This window comes from Zootoca vivipara, chromosome 14, assembly GCF_963506605.1.
Source record: "Zootoca vivipara chromosome 14, rZooViv1.1, whole genome shotgun sequence".
Taxonomy (NCBI): domain Eukaryota; kingdom Metazoa; phylum Chordata; class Lepidosauria; order Squamata; family Lacertidae; genus Zootoca; species Zootoca vivipara.
In genome coordinates, this window is record NC_083289.1 from 30,102,364 (window position 1) to 30,120,527 (window position 18,164).

General features: G+C 44.0%; 1 protein-coding gene across 1 annotated transcript in view; it reads right to left on the minus strand.

The window, feature by feature from the left end:
• Window positions 1-18,164, minus strand: part of GRID2IP (Grid2 interacting protein) — a 66,739-nt gene that overhangs the window by 37,741 nt on the left and 10,834 nt on the right. Inside the window, exon 2 of the mRNA XM_060282772.1 lies at window positions 10,789-10,943. Coding sequence (XP_060138755.1) covers window positions 10,789-10,943 — 155 coding nt within the window. The remainder of the gene's footprint in view (window positions 1-10,788; window positions 10,944-18,164) is intronic.

The window sequence follows — 18,164 nt, forward strand, 5'->3', positions numbered from 1 at the left end:
CATGCCCAGCACTACCAGGAGACACCATTGAGGGCAGAACAGAAATCGGTCAAGTGAATATAATTGGTCTTAGAGCACATTGTTTTGGGTGGTGGCTTTTTGATTCGCATTGATTGCATTTATACCGCACCTTTTCTCCAAGGAGCTTAAGGTGGTGTACATAGATCTCCCCCTATCATCACTTAATCCCCACAACAACCTATGAGGTAGGTCAGGCTGAGAGGCAGTGACTGGCCCAAGGTCACTCAGTGAGCTTCATGTCTGAGTTGGGATTTGAACCCTGGTCTCCCAGTTCCTAGTACAACACTCTAAACATTACACCACACCGGCTCTCGTGCAAAATTGATTGTTCTGTTTTGACGTTTCCTTTGCATTGAAATGAACGTCAGTTGCATAAATAGTTACATAACTCACCATTAAGTAGTGAGCAGTGATAGGTATTTGGCAGAAACTGAACTGCATTGGAATGAAAACACAGGACAGGGTGGAAATTGTTGTCTTCTTACATCGCTCCCCAGGATTAGCCTTTGATATTGTTGTGACAACTCTGGGAGATGTTTTTGGCTGGCAACAGATGACAGCTCCATGCTTCCCCCTCCCCCTCCCCACTATCATCACAGCTTTTTTTCTGATGGGTTTAGTAGGGCAACCTCCTGTCTGCATTAATCCCCTCCGTGTGTACCCCCTGCTGCCATCTGCCTGGCTTGCCATCGCTTCACATGGCCCAGGGCAAGAAGCCAGAAGAGGGGGAGGGAGGAGAGAGGAGAGAGGAGAGAGGCCTCCAATGCTCTGCCAGGTATTTGGGTGACCTTCCCTATTAATAGGCAGAAACTCAGTCCCTGGGGTGCTATCGCTAGACTGACAGCTTGGTGGACTCTACGGTCGGCTGGGATGCATCGGAGAGGGGTGGGACCTGCTGCAATGCACCCTTTGGTAACCAGAGAAGATCCTGCCTTCCCTGCTTGGGGAATGTAATACACACTGATCAAGTGGCTTTTGTCCTTCCTCCTCTTCCGAAGGGTGACTGTCAGAAGAACAGCCAAGAGGGATGGGAAGAGATGGCACTGAAGAGGCAAAGCACAAATGGCTAGCAAGGAACCTTCTGTCCCCAACTCCTCTCTTCTAAGCAGGCTTTCATAGGATCCTAGAGTTGGAAGGGACCCCATGGGTCATCTATTCCACCCCCCTGCAATGCAAGAATCTTTTGCAAAGTGAAAACAGCAAGCTTTTTGCTCTGGCTCAACCTTGTCACTCTGGCTGGCACTGTCCCCAGGGGACCTTCTGGCCACGTGCCTCATGTGGGCCACAGCATGCTCCTTGCCAAAGCCAATGCAAAATTCCTTCAAAGGGGACAGAGCTGGCCGGACCTACCATGCAGCAGGGGGGAGCAGGGTGCTTCAGGTGCAGACAGAATTTAGAGAGATGAATGAGTTAGAGGAGCTGGTGTCCAAGACATGCAGCTTTTTTAAGTTGGCCCACAAAGGGATGGAGGGTAAGGCAATCTCTTGGGCTGGCCCTGAAGGGGAGTTCCAAAGGGAGAGCGATGCTCCTCAGGAGAGACGGAGCAGGCCTTGCTTTGATAGTTGGGAGTGTAAAGCTCCGCCTTCTCCCCAAGCTCCAGGAGCAAACTCTCTTCACTCCAAAGGGTTGGGGCTCAGCTGACATTTGCAATCTTCAAAGCCCAGACAACCGCATTGGTTGACTTGCTGTCAGTTCTGAGTTTTCCAATTCTAGCAGACTTTGAAATAATGGATCAGATTTTGGCTCCCCGCAGTGCTGATGCAAATGTAGGAAAGAAGCTCTAAGGATCAAACAGTGGTTCCTATGATCTGACACACACATACCAAAGACAAAACTGCAGAAGCCTTTCCTTAGCTTGCTCAAGTCTTCTGCAGCAGCTAGAGCAGCTTTCCACAACCCGGTGCCCTCCAAATATTATATGCTAAAAATCCCATCAGCCTCAGCCAGCCTAATCACAGAGGCACAACCTGGAGTCCAAAACATCTAAAGGGCCCTGGATTGACAAAAGTGTCATCTCTCTTGATGAATGCAAAGAAAAGTAGACTCTTTATTACTGCATTTGCAATTGTTCAAGATAAAATCTATTTTGGAAAGAGAAGAAATGAGTACTGAACCACTGATATATCACAAGTGAACTTTTTATTTCATGTGTTTGCAGTTGTTTAAGATAAAACCTATTTGGGGGGGGAACTACTTTTGACATTTTAATGGATGTTTATTGTTTGTTTACAGATAATTGTCTTGGTGATATTATCTTGTGTCGATTGCAGTAGTAATTGTATCACCACCCTGTCCATTGTTTTATTGTTTTGGCTCCCACCCGTCTGTCCGTTCTCAAAAGCAAGGGCTGGCGGACTGGTTGGGTGGGCTCCTTCACCCACTTGCTTGCTTACGCCAAGGCCGCCTCAGCTCCTGGCAACCAGCACCCCCTGGCCAGCCCCAGAGGCACTATTCGCCTGTGGAGCTTGTAGCCAGTGTTGCAACAAACACCTGTGCAAGCCTTTGTGAGGCAGAGATGTGAGAGGGCATCAGAGGAGGGGGGGGGGAGTAAAGAGGGACAGATGCCAGGGTTGCCTGCGGCACCCCTGTCCATCATTCAAAGCACCTCAGGGTGTCACAGCACACTGGTTGGAAACCACTGCCATAATGAGAAGCCCACAAGGAAGATCTGAACACAAGAGTGTTCTCCCCTCCTGTGGTTTCCAGCAACTGGCACTACAGCCTCAGTGTGCTTAGTCTGGCAAACAGGAGTCCATATAAGATCCTCCCCTGAGGCAGGATGCTCAGGGCACTTCACCCCAGGTCTGAGAAACCAAATAGCTCCCACAGTACTTCACTGGTTCAGCTGGGCAGGGAGTGCTCCAGGTGGGTGGCGAGAGGCTGGGAATGAAGGAGTGTCTGTCTTCAGGCCAGAAGGTTGGCCCTGTAAGAATCCAAAATTATCCCAGATTGCCTGGGAGAGACTCAGTCTGCTCTCAGCCCTTGTTGGAGCAAGTGGCTCCCTTTGAGCTCTCCGTGGTCCTGAAACTCCTACCTTCAACTATGAACTCTAGCACCAGACCAGCAAGCAGTGAAGAGTCCTGGCAAAGAAATGCATTGGAAGGCTGGTCTGAGATAGTTCTTGCTGCCTGAGGTGAGGACAAAATGCCCCACCCACCCCCATCAGGCATCCCATGTACAGAAATGAAGTGGGCTGGCCCTTGAATCCTTACTTCAACAGCATCCCCCAGGGATTGCACAGCAAGCAAAGCTCTGCCCAGCATCAGCCTCCCCAGGTACCTGCCTCCCTCTGCCTAATGGCAGAGCTGGCTCTGGTTTCCGGTCATGACTCAGACAATCGCCCCTTGCCAGGCCTATGCAGAGAGACTTACCCAAATCCCATTTGTTTTATGGGTTAGGGTTATTTATCCAGCAAGCCTCACTGATGGGTGCAACATTTTAATACTGTCACATTTTTAGCAGTTTCTGCTAAAACAAAACACCCAAGCACAGAAGAAGGAGAATAAATTGAATGTTCTTCAGCTAAACAAACTCTACAGCATTTTCTTCTGTAGTGGAGTATAGTGTCCCTGATGGGGAGAGATTTAATCTCTGCCAGAGACACAATGCAGCTCAGTTCTAGAAACACATGTGCCCCTGCAACCTCTGGGCAAGTGGGGAAGAAAGTAGCTTGACAAAAGAGGAGGCTGTCTAAAGCATGCGACCCGCTGACCTTGCTAGCCACTGTTGGAAAAGCAACCAAAGTAATAAAGGCAAATCAAAGCCTCCATCATACTGCATTGCAGAAAGGGAATATGCGAAAGCAATAAAATCCACTTGAAGAGCCTTTTGGAAAAGGGAAGCTTAAACATATAACTCATTATGAAAGGTCTCTTGGGAGATGAATACAGATACTCTTAATTAAGTGTAGCCAAAAAGAACTTTTAAAAGAAAATATATTGGACGCTGAAACCACAATCCAAAATCATTGTGGTGGTTTGTTGTGTGAAACTGCAGTGCAAGGGTTCCTTCTGGTCCCTTAACTGAGGTTTACCTTTCCAGGTACTGAAAGAATTGCTCGACATCAGTGCCAATTTTGGAAGCCGGAGTCAGTACCCTGAGTTGTTGTTGTTTAAAACCACAATTCTGCTTAGAAGAAGCTGGATTTTATATATCCAATCATGTCAAGCAAGGGCGAGGAAACAGTGGAGATACAAAACAGAAGGATCCATTTGAGATTATTAGTTTGAAGACCAGTTTTTGAGTCCATAGTGTGTATGCAGTCCAGGATGGTGTAGTGGTTAGAGTCAGGCTAGGACCTGGGAGCCCAAGGTTCAAATCCCCATTTGGCCATGAGGCTTACTGGGTGACCTCATCTGCCTCAGAGGACTGTTGTGGGGATTAAATTGAGGGGGGGGGGACCACATACTGTACACCAGCTTGAGCTCTTCAGAGGAAGAAGGTGGGATATAATAAATGCAATATATGAAATGAAATGAATGAAAAACCAAAATGGAAAGTCCAGGAGGTACAAGTTAGGCTGACCTGGTGCCCTTCAGATGTTTTGGACTACAGCTCTCATCAGCCCCAGCCAGCAACTTGGAAGGCACAAAGTTGGTGAAGGCTGATCTAAAGCAACGGCAGGCAGAGAAATACCACACCGTCTCTCAAACCCATTCCAATAGCAAGAAGAGAAGAGCTCAGGGACAACCCAATATAACCCTTTCTTGCATTGCAGGATGCTTTCCCTTCAATTCATGGCAGCCCATAAAGACTGGCTGCTAGTTCAGATCCTTATACTTTATGAAGATAAGAAACAGCCTCATCCAAAATCAAACTGCTGGCCTACAGCTCTTCAGGGTCTCAGGGATATGAAGGTCTTTCCCAGATCAGCTACTGGGGATGTTTCCTCAACCAGAGATGCTACAGATAAACCCCAAGACTTTTGGGGGGGGCAAATCAAGCAGAAGCCTGAATCTTTTACTGTGCCCTGCATGTTTCTGGGTAGGAAATAAATTTGGGGGGAGGGGAGGAGCAGCAGGAGTGATCTGAGTCACTAGGTAAGGTATTAATTTGAGGTAATAATTAATTTAAGATGACCTAATTTAGAGATGATTTAGGACGGCGACGAACAGTGGTACTTGGAGGGGAACTGAACCGATCTGCAAACCTCAGAGGCTGCCATGTACCAAGCCGAACCATTGATCCATCTAGCTCAGTATTACCTACACTGACTGGCAGCAGCTCTCCAGAGTTTCAGGCAAGGGACATTCCCAGCCCTACTTAGAGATGCCATCAGGGATTGAACCTGATACCTTCTACAGGCAAATCAGGCAACCCGCTACTGACCTATTTGCAGCAGGATCTTTTGGGAAATTAATGGGGGTATACGAATCAAAGAGGAATTGGGGTGAGGTATTCTGGGCTGGGCTGCAAATTAAATAAAGGGTTGATCTGAAATTTAGCTGAAGGGGAAAGCAGTTAATTTGCCTTCTGTGGCATTCTAGATCCACATCTGTTCATATGAACCGGGGTGGGCAGATTTCATACAAATATGCATCTGTGGTCCCATGCCCCAAATCTTTTAGGCCCCCAGCAACATCCCTGAATGCAGAATCTTCACTACTGACCTATGCCCATTCCCCATGCTATAAATCTCTGTAATGCTGTCACTATAAGCAAAGCAGTTTGGCTGTCTGACAAACTCACCCCAAAAAATTGCAAATACTTCAGTGAACTAATTACTGATTTTGCAGCATACTGTGCTTGTCATGCTCACCCTGAAAAGGTGATCCAAAATAGGGAAGACTGGCTGTTATATTTATACAGGACTGGCCAAAATAGGTGAAAGAGTACGCAAGCATTTGAGTTTCACATAATTCTTCATCGGGAATGTAGCAATCCTTCAAATACACACAGAGCAGTGTTGAGTTTCACAAGTGACTGGAAAACAGTTGCCTTGCTAGGTCTGATAATGGCAAAAGCTGGAAAATCTGAATTGATAGCAGGCTGCTTGCAAAGCTAGCCTTAAAAGTGCAAAAAGTGCAAATGTTTTCCAGTAGCTTGGAACCCACCAAGCTGACTCTAGTGAGTTCACTTTCCATTCCAAAAAGTGAATAATTATTTGAAGACTGAAAGCTTGCATACTTCTACCCTAATCTGCCCATTTCCGTTTTTCCAATTTTCTTATTTTTCCAGCTTGCCACTTTTCTTCACGAGTGTGATTTTAAAAAGTCCTCATCAGAATTCATCAACATTACAGGACATGTTTCTCCTAAATATATACATTTTGCATGTAATTTGCACATTTTTGCAAACTTATTTAGTGGATTTTTGGTACGTTATTTTCACATATACACATACTTTCCCCCTAACGTATAAATTTCCATATGCATTTTTTTTGGGGGGGGGGGAGAACCCAGCCTTTGCAATCCAAATATCAACCGATAGATTTGTTTCTACCTGCATGTTGGTTCCACAACTGAAAATCAGGTAAGGTTCACACCACAATGCAAACTGACCTGAACTGAATTTCTCCACCCATATGAGCCTGAGCTGGTTCAAATATTTTTGCCTTTACTCCCTGCCTCTTCAGATTGTAATAACGGAGGGGATCGGATGTCTGACCGTGATGTGTCTAGATCAGTGGTAGAGCATCTGCTTTGCATGCAGAAGTTCCCAGGGTTCAATCTGCAGTGGCATCTATGGATACAGCTGCGGGGGAAAGTCCCTGCCTGAAACCCTGGAGATCCACTGCTGCGAGTCAGTGTAGACAACACTAAGCTAGATGGACTGTTGGTCTATGTGAGCTGTGCCAGTGTAATGCATACACCCGGAAAGAACCTATTCTCACATCAGTGGGGGACCAAGAAGCTTTAGGACCACAGGTCCAGAATCACTATTTTAAAAGAACCCTTTCCCAAAAAGTGTAGCGCCAAGCTTCTCTGCAATCCCCCTGCAGATTTAACAGCGGTCCAAAGTCATCTCGAGCTTTAGCATCAGCAGTCTCCATCATCAATATCACCCGCCAGCAGCCCCTAACTGCCCCATCTTGCCACAACATCTGGTCACCCCCGCTGACCTTGGTGTGTGACAGTAACCCCATGGTGTCCAGGCCACCGTTTCCCTAGTAATGAGAGCCCGGAAATCCCTTTTTGTCATGAAACGCTTTGGACGGGAGGACTCTCATGCATCTACCGGACTGCAGCATAATTGTAAGATTAAAATAAAAAGTTTCTCTCTCTCTCTCTCTATCTCTCCCTATTTAACAGGGTCACATTTGCAATTAAAGCCAATTGTTTTCTTTGCTTCCTTTTTTCCTTGCTCCTAGAGGATGTCAGCAAACCTTTGCAGATGCAGTGTGCTACAATGCATTGCAGAATTAAGTGGTTTGAGTAAAAATCATAAAGGCATTCTCTCTCTCTCTCTCTCTCTCTCTCTCTCTCACACACACACACACACACACACACACACACACAGATCCTTCTGAGTCCAAGAAAAGACCAATTTGCCACTTACCCAAGACAGCTCATCTTCCGATTCTGTCGTTCTTCTCTCGCATCCTTGAACTGGAGACTAAAAATGTGCACTTTTCCAGTGTGTGCAAACCATATGGCAGTGTTGTTTGGGGGGGGGTGTTGGAGAGACACACAGAGTGGAAACAGGAGAAGCACGTGCTCAGCCCCTCTCCTCCTCCCCCCCCCCGCCCCAGCCAAACGGATAAAGAAAATGTCAGCAAATTAAAATCAGATAGAGCTTAATTCTGGATAAATAGGTTGGAAATCCATGGGAGCCAGGAAAAAAAGAATAAAACAAATAAGCAAACAAATAATAATGATTAAAGGGGAAGGGAGGGAACGCGTCTAGTGCAGAATGTGGGGGGGGCAGATGCAGGGGGTCGTTGATCCAGCCAGAGGATTTAGCATGTGTCGGATCGAGGAAGTCAGGGAGGATGCTACAAGCAAAATGCTATGCAAGGAAGATATCAATCGCTCCTGCAAAAGAGGGGGGTAGTGTACTGTATAACACAAGAGGCTGTCCGGAAGGGTAGCAGTCCCCCCCCCCCTCCCCTTGGTGGTGGAAATCAGCAATGAAGGAAGATTCAGTCAGGCAGCTACAGAATGTTCTTGCCTCTCCTTGGAATGTCAGAGATGCATTGCTGGGCATGGGAGACTACGGCCGGGCGCAGTCAAGGGTGTGCATGGAGGGAGATGGGGAATGATTAACAATCTCACACCACACATGCATTAACACACACACACACACACACACACACACACACACACAGGCACTCTCCCTCCCCCAAAGCAAAAGCAGCAGCAAAGTTGTCTCCATCCCACAGCACAAGTGGCAGAGCTGAGCATGATATCAGAGCCCAACCCTGGAATCCACTCTGTGTGGTGTAAGTGCTCAGCCCTGGAAGGTTCCAAGTGAGAACAATAGCAGCAAAGTCTCTGCCACGGTCTCATTGTCTGACCTTCAGCAAGATTCTTTCTCTCTCTCTTGCTCGCTCTCTTTTTGACTCAGTTTCCACATATGGGTAATGGGGCCACAGAGTACCACCTCATAGGGCACTTTTGAGAGCTCTAAAGCTTTTAAAGCAGTACTTTTTTTTTACAAAAGCAACATAGTAAAGATAATTGCAGTTTTCCATTCCCTCCCCCCCCCCCCACGCTCCCAATCCATTTTTCCTTTTGTCTTGTGTCTTTTAGACTGCCTTATCACTGACTTTTGTAAGCTGCTCTGGAGGTTGTTTCAGGATGAACAGCAAGAGAAAAATATTCTAAATAGATAGACGACATTAATAATGTGCCAAAGAAGGTAAAATGATGGCATCGGCACTTTCATGCAGCGAGAGGCAACAAGATTCTCTGACCCACGAAATACTTGCGTATGAACTTTATTAGAAAATGCCCAGAAACTTAGAAATTCTTTTTTTAAAATCAAGATGGATGGAGGATGTTAGAAAGAAGCCAGGTTTTCAGTTAGAGTTGAAAATATTAAGCCCATATTGACAAGCTGGGACATGCGCAGAGGAGGGTGGCCAAGATGATCAAGGATCTGGAAACAAAGGCTATTGAGCTACGGTTGAGGGAGTTGGGTCCGTTTAGCCTGGAGAAGAGAAGACTTGAGAGGTGGTGTGATAGTCACCTTCAAATATGAAAAGATGGAGCAAGTTTGTTTTCTGCCGCTCCAGAGTGTGGAACCTAGACCAAATGACCAGGAAGGAGATTCCAATTAAACATTAGGAAGATGTTTTCTGATGCTAAGAGCTGGTTGACAATGGAATGGACTCCCTGAGAAGGTGGTAGGCTCTCCATCATTGAAGGTTTTTAAACAGAGGTTAGATGGTCATCTGTCAGAGCTTCCTGAGCTGTGATTCCTACATTGCAGGGGGCTGATGGGACCTTTGGTTCCCTTCTAGGATTCTAGATTTTAGTGTTGCTAGCTTTGACTAATGGAGAGGAGAATGTTGCCCAGATAAAGGTACCGGTACCTTCCCAGCCTGCACTATATCTTCCCCTCTCGTATTCCCGGGGATTATACCGCAGTGGGGCACTGTCTGCACGTGAGGCTCATAGCAGGGATTAGAGACCCTGGGAGCTCCTGGTCATTAAGCAATCAGGCCTCCATCTGGCCCTATTTTCCCAACTTGTAATCTGTGGAACCAGGAGAAATTGCAATATCCAGGGGGGAAAAACTCACGAAGGGTTAGGCAAAGTGGGACGCCAACTAAACACACAGCCTGAGCTTAAGACAAACCTGATTCCATTTGCCAACATTCTTCCCAGTCTCTTGAGCACAGTCCTGGATATTACAGCAACTCAAACAGCCACATTCTGTTCTTTGTTTCCCACCCCCCAGCAATGTTATCTGGGCTTAACTGAATAATTGCAATTTTAAAAATACGGTAATAGAATTAGCCAACCCAAATGCCATCATCCCACAGTCCCAAGGAGAAGGGTGGGAGTGCTTACGTGCAGAGTACGCAGGTAGGAAAGGGGAAGAAACTTGGTTTGGTTCACCATTTAATGCCAACGCACCCAATATGTGAACTGAAATGCAGTGATCCTTTTGACATTTGCATTTTCTCTGAATTCAGCGATGCAGTTCTCCAACCTAATGGTGTGGGCAAGTATGTGTGGGCAAAATATTCATATATACTGGTGAAATGGACATGCAAAAATGTGTGATGTTAGGGGAAATTCCTTGCAAAAATGTCCGCATTAGGCAAAATTCCATACAGAAATTTGTATGTTCAGGAGAAAAGCGCCCTCAAAATCCTGGGAGGACTTCCTTTATCTATAATAAAAATTGTAAGCTGGTGCAAGAAAGTGGCAGACTCAGCTGAAAACTGGAAAACAGAGAAACCGAGAGAACCTGAAATTGGCAGATTCACCCATCCTGGCATGCAGGAAGAGATGGGAAAGGATAATAGAGGCAAAGCAGGCCAGCAGGAAGGTAAAATGAGCCCTGCAGCTGGATCAAACCAATGGAAGACCATCGAGTCCAGCATCCTTTTCTCACAGTGTCTAACCAGATGCCTATTAAAAGTTCCCAGGCACAAAAAGTTCCCAAGCACAAAAAGCAACCAGTTTCCAGCATCTGGCATTCGGAAGCATTGCTGCCTCTGACATTGGAGGTACATCAGGGGTAGCCATTGAAGAAATCAGGTGTGCTGGGGCACTCAGAGACCTTTGTGCCGCTCATCTCACATGCCTATGCTGCATGAAGGTTATCAACAGGGGCAGGGAGGATAGCATAGAAAAGGTGACCAAAACTCAGTACCTGATATTGTCTATAAGGAGATGGTGCGAGTCCTTGGTGAGGATCATGGGGAGGGCGTAAGCTAAGTAATCAACCTTCCTCTCAGCTGCATATTGTTTTAAGATGGTGAACATCTTCTCTTTCACCTCTGGTTGGTCACCCAGGATCTCTTGCACCTGCACAAAGGAGAGAGCAAAGTGGGTAATGGTGGAGGTTGCAATTTAAATTTGTTATGTGAGATTGTAAAACACTTTGTTGTTGTTGTTGTTTTAAAAAATGAAATTGTGGTGTTCTTTTACACAAAAATAGAGAGATAAACATTCTACCCGCCACCTCCAAAAGTTCTCCAGACCTAGAAACAACAAACTTTTCAAGGTAGCATTCTTGTTTTAGATACCTGGAGTCTTTATTCCTAGTGTTGTAAAATTTAAGCTGGTTCCTATGAACCCAGAGAAATGGATCTTGACCCAGGGAGAGCTCAAGGATCCAGGCAAGCAGACGAATTTAAGCGTCTCCTGCCCACCAAATAACAGAGACCAAACCAGGACGTACGAAGCAAGGCACTTTTATTTTAACTGTTGCAACAGGGTCCTTCCTCTCACACAGGAGAACAAGGAAGGAACCCCAAACAAAGATGTCTTGCCCTTAAAAAGAAATTTGAAATTGGTTTCAGCCCACCCCCCAGAAGCATCATCCATATGTCACAGAAGGGGTGTAGCCCAAGACCCCCCTCCCTAGATTCATCATAGGTACATCATGAAAGGGGAGGTCTGGTGGCAGTAATCTGAGCAGTCTGGACCCTGCCCCCTGCCCCCCAAAACCTAATCAACAAAATTGAGAGATATTTACATTTCCCTGTTTCCCAGCCAAGTTAATCACACCCTTTTGTCTGGCAGTCAGGTATCAGGATGCCAGGGATTATCACTTTAATTCCTGAGACAATGAGAAGGTTCCCCCCACCCCACTTCTTCCTTGCAGAGGAACACCTGGTCAGAGAGAGAGTCAAAATGGTGTCAGAAAGGCCTGTCTTCCTGTGCTGCTTCAGACATGTGCCTGTACATTCATGTACATGTTTTATGAACAATTATTATATATATATAGATATGACCTCAAAATTCTTATAACAATTCCCCATTTGGGGCTATAATTTTTCTTAAAAATTGTTGCCCCACAAAAGAATAACCAGATGTGTTGTTTTAGTACTTTGGGAGAAGCATTTCTCAAAAATGGTCTATGTATTACACTTAACAGGATGGTCCACCAATATTGACTGGAAAGTGCAGTTTGCTTGTTTACCCTTTTGTGTGTTCTCAGGTGTCAAAAGCTAGCTCTCCTCTGGTTGCACACCTCCAACGTGGCACAACAGCAACAATCCCTGGTGAATCCCCTTAGGGCTTTCATATTGACCATGTCGCCTGGCACTCACCATAGCTGCCACAGGTTTGGACATGTCATGAGAGAGATGCCTTTGCCTTGGGCTTTCTATGGGCCTTTATTATAGGCTCTGGCCTTGCACTGTAGGGAGTTGCCCAGTTGCTCTTAAAGGAAGAAAGCTACTTGCACCTTGGATACACTTGCCCAATTAGAACTGAAGCCAAATTAAAATTTATACAGCCCCATAAAACATGTCCAAATTAGTCAAATTTAACTCTAAAAGGGATCATTCCTGTTAAATCAAGACATAAATACCTTCATTTATCTGGTGTTTCATGGATCTTGGAGCTTATTCTTGGTAAAATGAGTAAAAACAAATTTAAAAAATGTGTAGAGAAGGTTGGCACACTGCAGAGTGCCAGGTGGGACAAGAAAATGTGGTCATAAGTTGATCTAATCTAAATACTGAACTATGCAATATCCTGATCCTTTAAAAGGCATACAATGCATGGCAATAATACAAAAAAAAAAACATTGGGACACTATACATTTTTTTTTTTAAAAAAAAACCCAACAATTAAACACAAAATTGGTTCACCTCCCCCTCCTTGTGGAAATAACATACTGTCAGACATAGTTCAATGTTTCTGTCGAATATCACGCAACATAAGACCTAATAATTATATATCAGTTGTATGTCTTGAGGCCATCATGATCTTGAGACAATTCCGGCTGCTTTTAAATCCTAGGGCACAGAGTCTTGAGGTCAAGGAGAGAGAATGTCCTTGCAATTCACTTTCCCCCTTTGTCCCAAAGTCATTTGACACATTTCAGTATTCCTATATAACACATAATGCACAAAACCTTCAAATTATTAATTATACGCCATTTGTATATCTTGAGGCAATCAGGTGAACTTGAGATAATTCTTGCTGCTTTTGCATGTATCTCCAACAAGGGGGTTTTCTTGTCTGCCTTCGAGTCACTGGGAGGAAGTTAACAGTACTTCTATAACAGCACTTCTAAACCTTGCTGAAACGTTATAGCTTTCTAGGTCCTCCTTCTTAGGTTGTGATCAAAGAGATAAAATGTCAATTTGATTTCCTGTAAAACATCCTTTTGAAAATAGGCCTGCAGGGGGTTGGGGCCTGAAGATATAATTAGTTAAAAAATAATAGTGATAAATAGTCAAGAAAGGGGAGAATATTCTAGAAATTTCTTCTTGGGGAGCTGCAAATAATATAAGATCATAGTTATTTAATTACTGCTGTTATTGTCTACTCAGTCAGTTTAATTTACTTCACCTAGTTTGGCTGTGGAGGAAACAAAGGACAAAAATTTTGTTAATTAGGACACAATCGATAAGTTATTAACATTTTCCTTATGTGGTTCTGAATTCTCTTTGAGGTTCATGTATCTTGTTTGAAAGGGATTATTATTATTATTATTTACAGGAAAGAATGACTTAGATGCTACATTTGTATGTACAGAAAGAAAAAGTAGAAATACCAAAAAAAAAAAAGATACAAAAATAAAACAAAATAAAATTTAGATTACCACTCACACAACAATTTTTACCTGGTTATTGTTAGAATAATTTCATAGACATAATGGAAAAACTGATATAATAAATGGAAGCAGATTATTTATAAGCTAAAGAGAAGCGCCAAAGAGAAATGAAATTACTGTTTGTATCTCCTCACTCCTCACTTTTTTTTTTTTTTTTTTTTTTTTTTGCTGTGGAAGAAAAGAATTGGCAAAACACTCAATCATTGCTACATTAGAAAAGGGAGGGTTATATTAACATAGGGTAATGCTTCGGGGTGAAATGCAAATGGGAGATAAGTATCCATCCTGAGTACCTGCTAGGAAAGAAATGGAGCCTTTTGTTTGCATAGTCTGTCAACTGGTAGACAGCAATTTTCTATGAATTTCCAAGTGTGGAGGGGCTTGTTTAGGTGGCGTCCCCCCCCCCCCCATTGGGAGATAATTTTGCATTAAGGTTCTGAAAGAATTTCTCCACACCCTGAATCTCAGTATTCTGCTGGAAAGGGAAAATTATTTCATGTGAAAATCAGTCAGGAAATGTTCCTAAAATGTACAGAGTTTTGCATGTTGAACTGGAATTGGCAGCTTCTAAACAGTTGATGGTTCTCAATGGTTCTTTATCTATTTATTTTTACATAAGGAAATTTAAATTTAAGTTTCATGTGCAAAGCATAACCTTGAACCTCTTAATTAATTTATAAACTACTCAAGAGACAGACTTATAGTAGTACTCTGCTATTTATACCTGTGGAAAGAATCTGGCATGTTAAGATTTTTGGAACTTGGCAACCACTTAACCTTGATGGACCAGTAACACACATGAGGTTGTTTTCCCTCAGTGGTTCAAAGCTTTACATTAAGAAATTTGAATAATATTTCATGAGCAGATTATAACCTTTTCGCCCCTTAGTTAAAACCTCATTTTTCTCCTCTATTTTCCTCTTCAAGCTGACATAGCCTCTGTGCATGTACAGAGTTCATGATTCGGCAGTCTATTGTACCATTTTTTAAAGTGCTGCACCTCTTGACAAAATTACCATCTGAATAAAGGAAGGGAAGGGGAAAGAGTAGATTTTAAAATAGGGTTAGATTTTACACAGAAACTCACTTTTCAGTGCTTACAAACACATTTTCTCTCCCTCCTTTTTGCAAGTTTGGAAAGGGTTGGAAGGGATCTTGAGTAATCTAGTCCACCCCTTCTGAAATATGGGGATCTCAACACTATCACTGCCCTTAGGATACACATACATTTGAGTACAGACGCCTGACTGGGAAGGAAACACAGGCTATGCCCTATCACGGAAGCACATGTGTGTACTAAGGGAAAAATAAGGAAGGGGAAGATTAAAAGTACCAACGTTATATAGAAGCCTTTAGCAAACCTTAAGATTGGATAAACAGTTTAAGAGGGAATTTACTTCCTTACTAAAACCATTCTGTCCATTTGAATCAAGGTTAAAGTGACTCAGATAGACATTTGCTGGCTATGGATCCTCTACTTTTAATAACATTTCCCTAGAAGGAACACCATATTCCATAGTCACATGGTGAAACATTACATACAGAGCACATGGCTCCCTTGTGACACAGACCTTAAATATTATGAGTTCACAAACAAACATTTTCAAGGTTACAATCTCCCTTTTCCCTTCCCGCTCCCCCTTTCTGTACAGAAAGGGGTAGGTATGCACATACACCCCACTTTTACTCTCTAGAGAAAGATTGGGAAATGTTCAAGACTTTCATATGTGCTTAAACTTTAACCCTTAATAGAGAAAGTGATAAAAACTTATATAATCACTCCACAAAAACAACAATTACACTCTTGTTCCAACTCTGAAAACCAATAATCTTTCCTTGCCAGAAAGCAGAGCTGGGCTGAATTTCAACCCATCACCACATCAGACACATTGCCTTTCACATAGCTCTAAAATGGGGGTTAGAAGGGACCCTGAGGTCATTTAGTCTAACCCTCTAAGATACAGGATTCACAAGATTTGAATGAAAATACCAACTTTATATAGAACCCTTTAGCAGATGAGTTTTTTTCCTTAAGAGGTGATATCAGGAGCCCAACACAATTGAAGTTAAAACTAGACTCAGATAGACAATTCCTGGCTAAGGAAGCTCTACTTTTGACAAACAATTCACCTTTATAGGAATAGCTGTTCAATTTTCCTTTAGTCAATATTCCTCTAGTCACTTGGAGGAAGACTCCCTTTTAGAGCCTCTCTCAATAACAAACATTTGCACACCTCATGAAGTGAACATTTTCAAGTTTCAAAATATTTTCAAAGCATTGAGCAAGCATTTTCAAACTTACTACTCTTATTTTCCTTCATCCTGCCCCCTCTTTTTACTTTTGGAGAGGAAAAAATGGCCTTCTACAGCCTCTTTAAAACAAACCTTTACACACTACCTCCACTCTTTTAAATATTTGCCATTGTTTTTGGGTTGATCAAGCCCTTACATAAGATTATTTAAGCAAGCTTGCCTTATTATTATATTATTTTAAACTATGCATGCTTTAAAAAAGGCAGTCTGTGGGTGTCATGGCCAAATTTTACACAAACCCCTAATTTCCTAAACCTGGATTATATCTCTCATTTACTTTAAGGGGAACAATGAACTATAGCAGACACAAGGATCAGACGCACATACACTTCACAGACAACACAGACAACATGTAACATGCAAACATATATAATTTTATACCATAACATACTTTGTAGGATTCCTCACAAAACTTTTCTCATTCAGAGTTCACCAGGGTTAATTTTAAAGCGGAGATTCACTGTATGTTAAAGGAACCTCCTGGTAGCCATTTCCCCTCATCTGGGTGGTCCATAGTAAAGCGGACCCAGTGTTTTTTTCTTACAAAGTTTTTGCAATTGGTTCCCTTCAAGCTTGTCCGCCCCGGGGATTTCGTGCCAATTTAAGAGAACGAATTGGAGTGGACTTTCATCCTCAAAGTCCTTACCGGAGCCAAGCCTCAGTTGTGCTTTGCCTCGGTTGGGAGTCTGGGAAAGGAATTCCTTAGAGTGGGTTGCACCCATTTTACTTAAGCCTTTTTATACTGCAGTTCGGGTCCCCGACCCTGTTCCTGGACACTCTTAACTTCCCGAGTCTATGACTCACCCCCACGTCCTAGTGGTGTTCCTGCCTGCCGTTCGCGTGCACTAACTACTAGGCGGCCTGGTGCAGCTAAAACCCTATTGGAACCCTCCCACTGGTCATCAATTGCCTGAGGGTTCCACAGCAACTTCCCTGCCTCTTACACACTAGACTCATATCCTACTGAACGCTTGCCTACGCAATGTCAGGTCGGAACTGAGGAATACAGAGATACAGAGTAGTAGGAAAGGAACGGGCGCACTTGCAATCTCTGGTCATGGGTCATACCTAACAAAGGTCGCCATGGCAGGGGGGCGTCTTCACCCGAAGATTAAGAGCAGAGGAATAGGAAACAGAGCTGGGATAGCCAGATTCCCAGATTGGTAGAAAAGCGACAGTTTGCTCAGACTTCTGCTCAGTTTGGCAGAAGGGAGCTGGGACAGTCTTTCTGAGCTCTGCGTTTAACGTAAAGACTGTTGCCCTGGACCTCAGTTCTACCTTGTAACTGTGCCTGGCAGCCTTGCTGCAACTAAGGTCCAAAGAGGAGAGTAGAAAAGGATAGTCCAAGTGGAGAAATAGATTTTTAGTTGCTGTGGTTCTTAGCTCACCCAAGGTGTCCCCTTTTAATACTCACGACCGATCCTTTCAGTCGAATCCCGTTGTCTCCAGCTTCCAACTGGTTCCTGAAAAAAAACAGCCTTGTCCCTTTAAACGTTGCTTCGTCCTGGGGGTCCCGCTTGGACTCTCAATTACTACCAAGTGCCTCGGGTCCTGAGGTTGGTTTACCCCCCTGCAAAAGAGGCAAGGGCGCGCTGGGCTCCCCTTCCTCAGTGAACCCGGAGCTCAAGGCAAAACTGGGTCCCCGAAGTGGTCGCCAAATTGCTGTAAAATTTAAGCTGGTTCCTATGAACCCAGAGAAATGGATCTTGACCCAGGGAGAGCTCAAGGATCCAGGCAAGCAGACGAATTTAAGCGTCTCCTGCCCACCAAATAACAGAGACCAAACCAGGACGTACGAAGCAAGGCACTTTTATTTTAACTGTTGCAACAGGGTCCTTCCTCTCACACAGGAGAACAAGGAAGGAACCCCAAACAAAGATGTCTTGCCCTTAAAAAGAAATTTGAAATTGGTTTCAGCCCACCCCCCAGAAGCATCATCCATATGTCACAGAAGGGGTGTAGCCCAAGACCCCCCTCCCTAGATTCATCATAGGTACATCATGAAAGGGGAGGTCTGGTGGCAGTAATCTGAGCAGTCTGGACCCTGCCCCCTGCCCCCCAAAACCTAATCAACAAAATTGAGAGATATTTACATTTCCCTGTTTCCCAGCCAAGTTAATCACACCCTTTTGTCTGGCAGT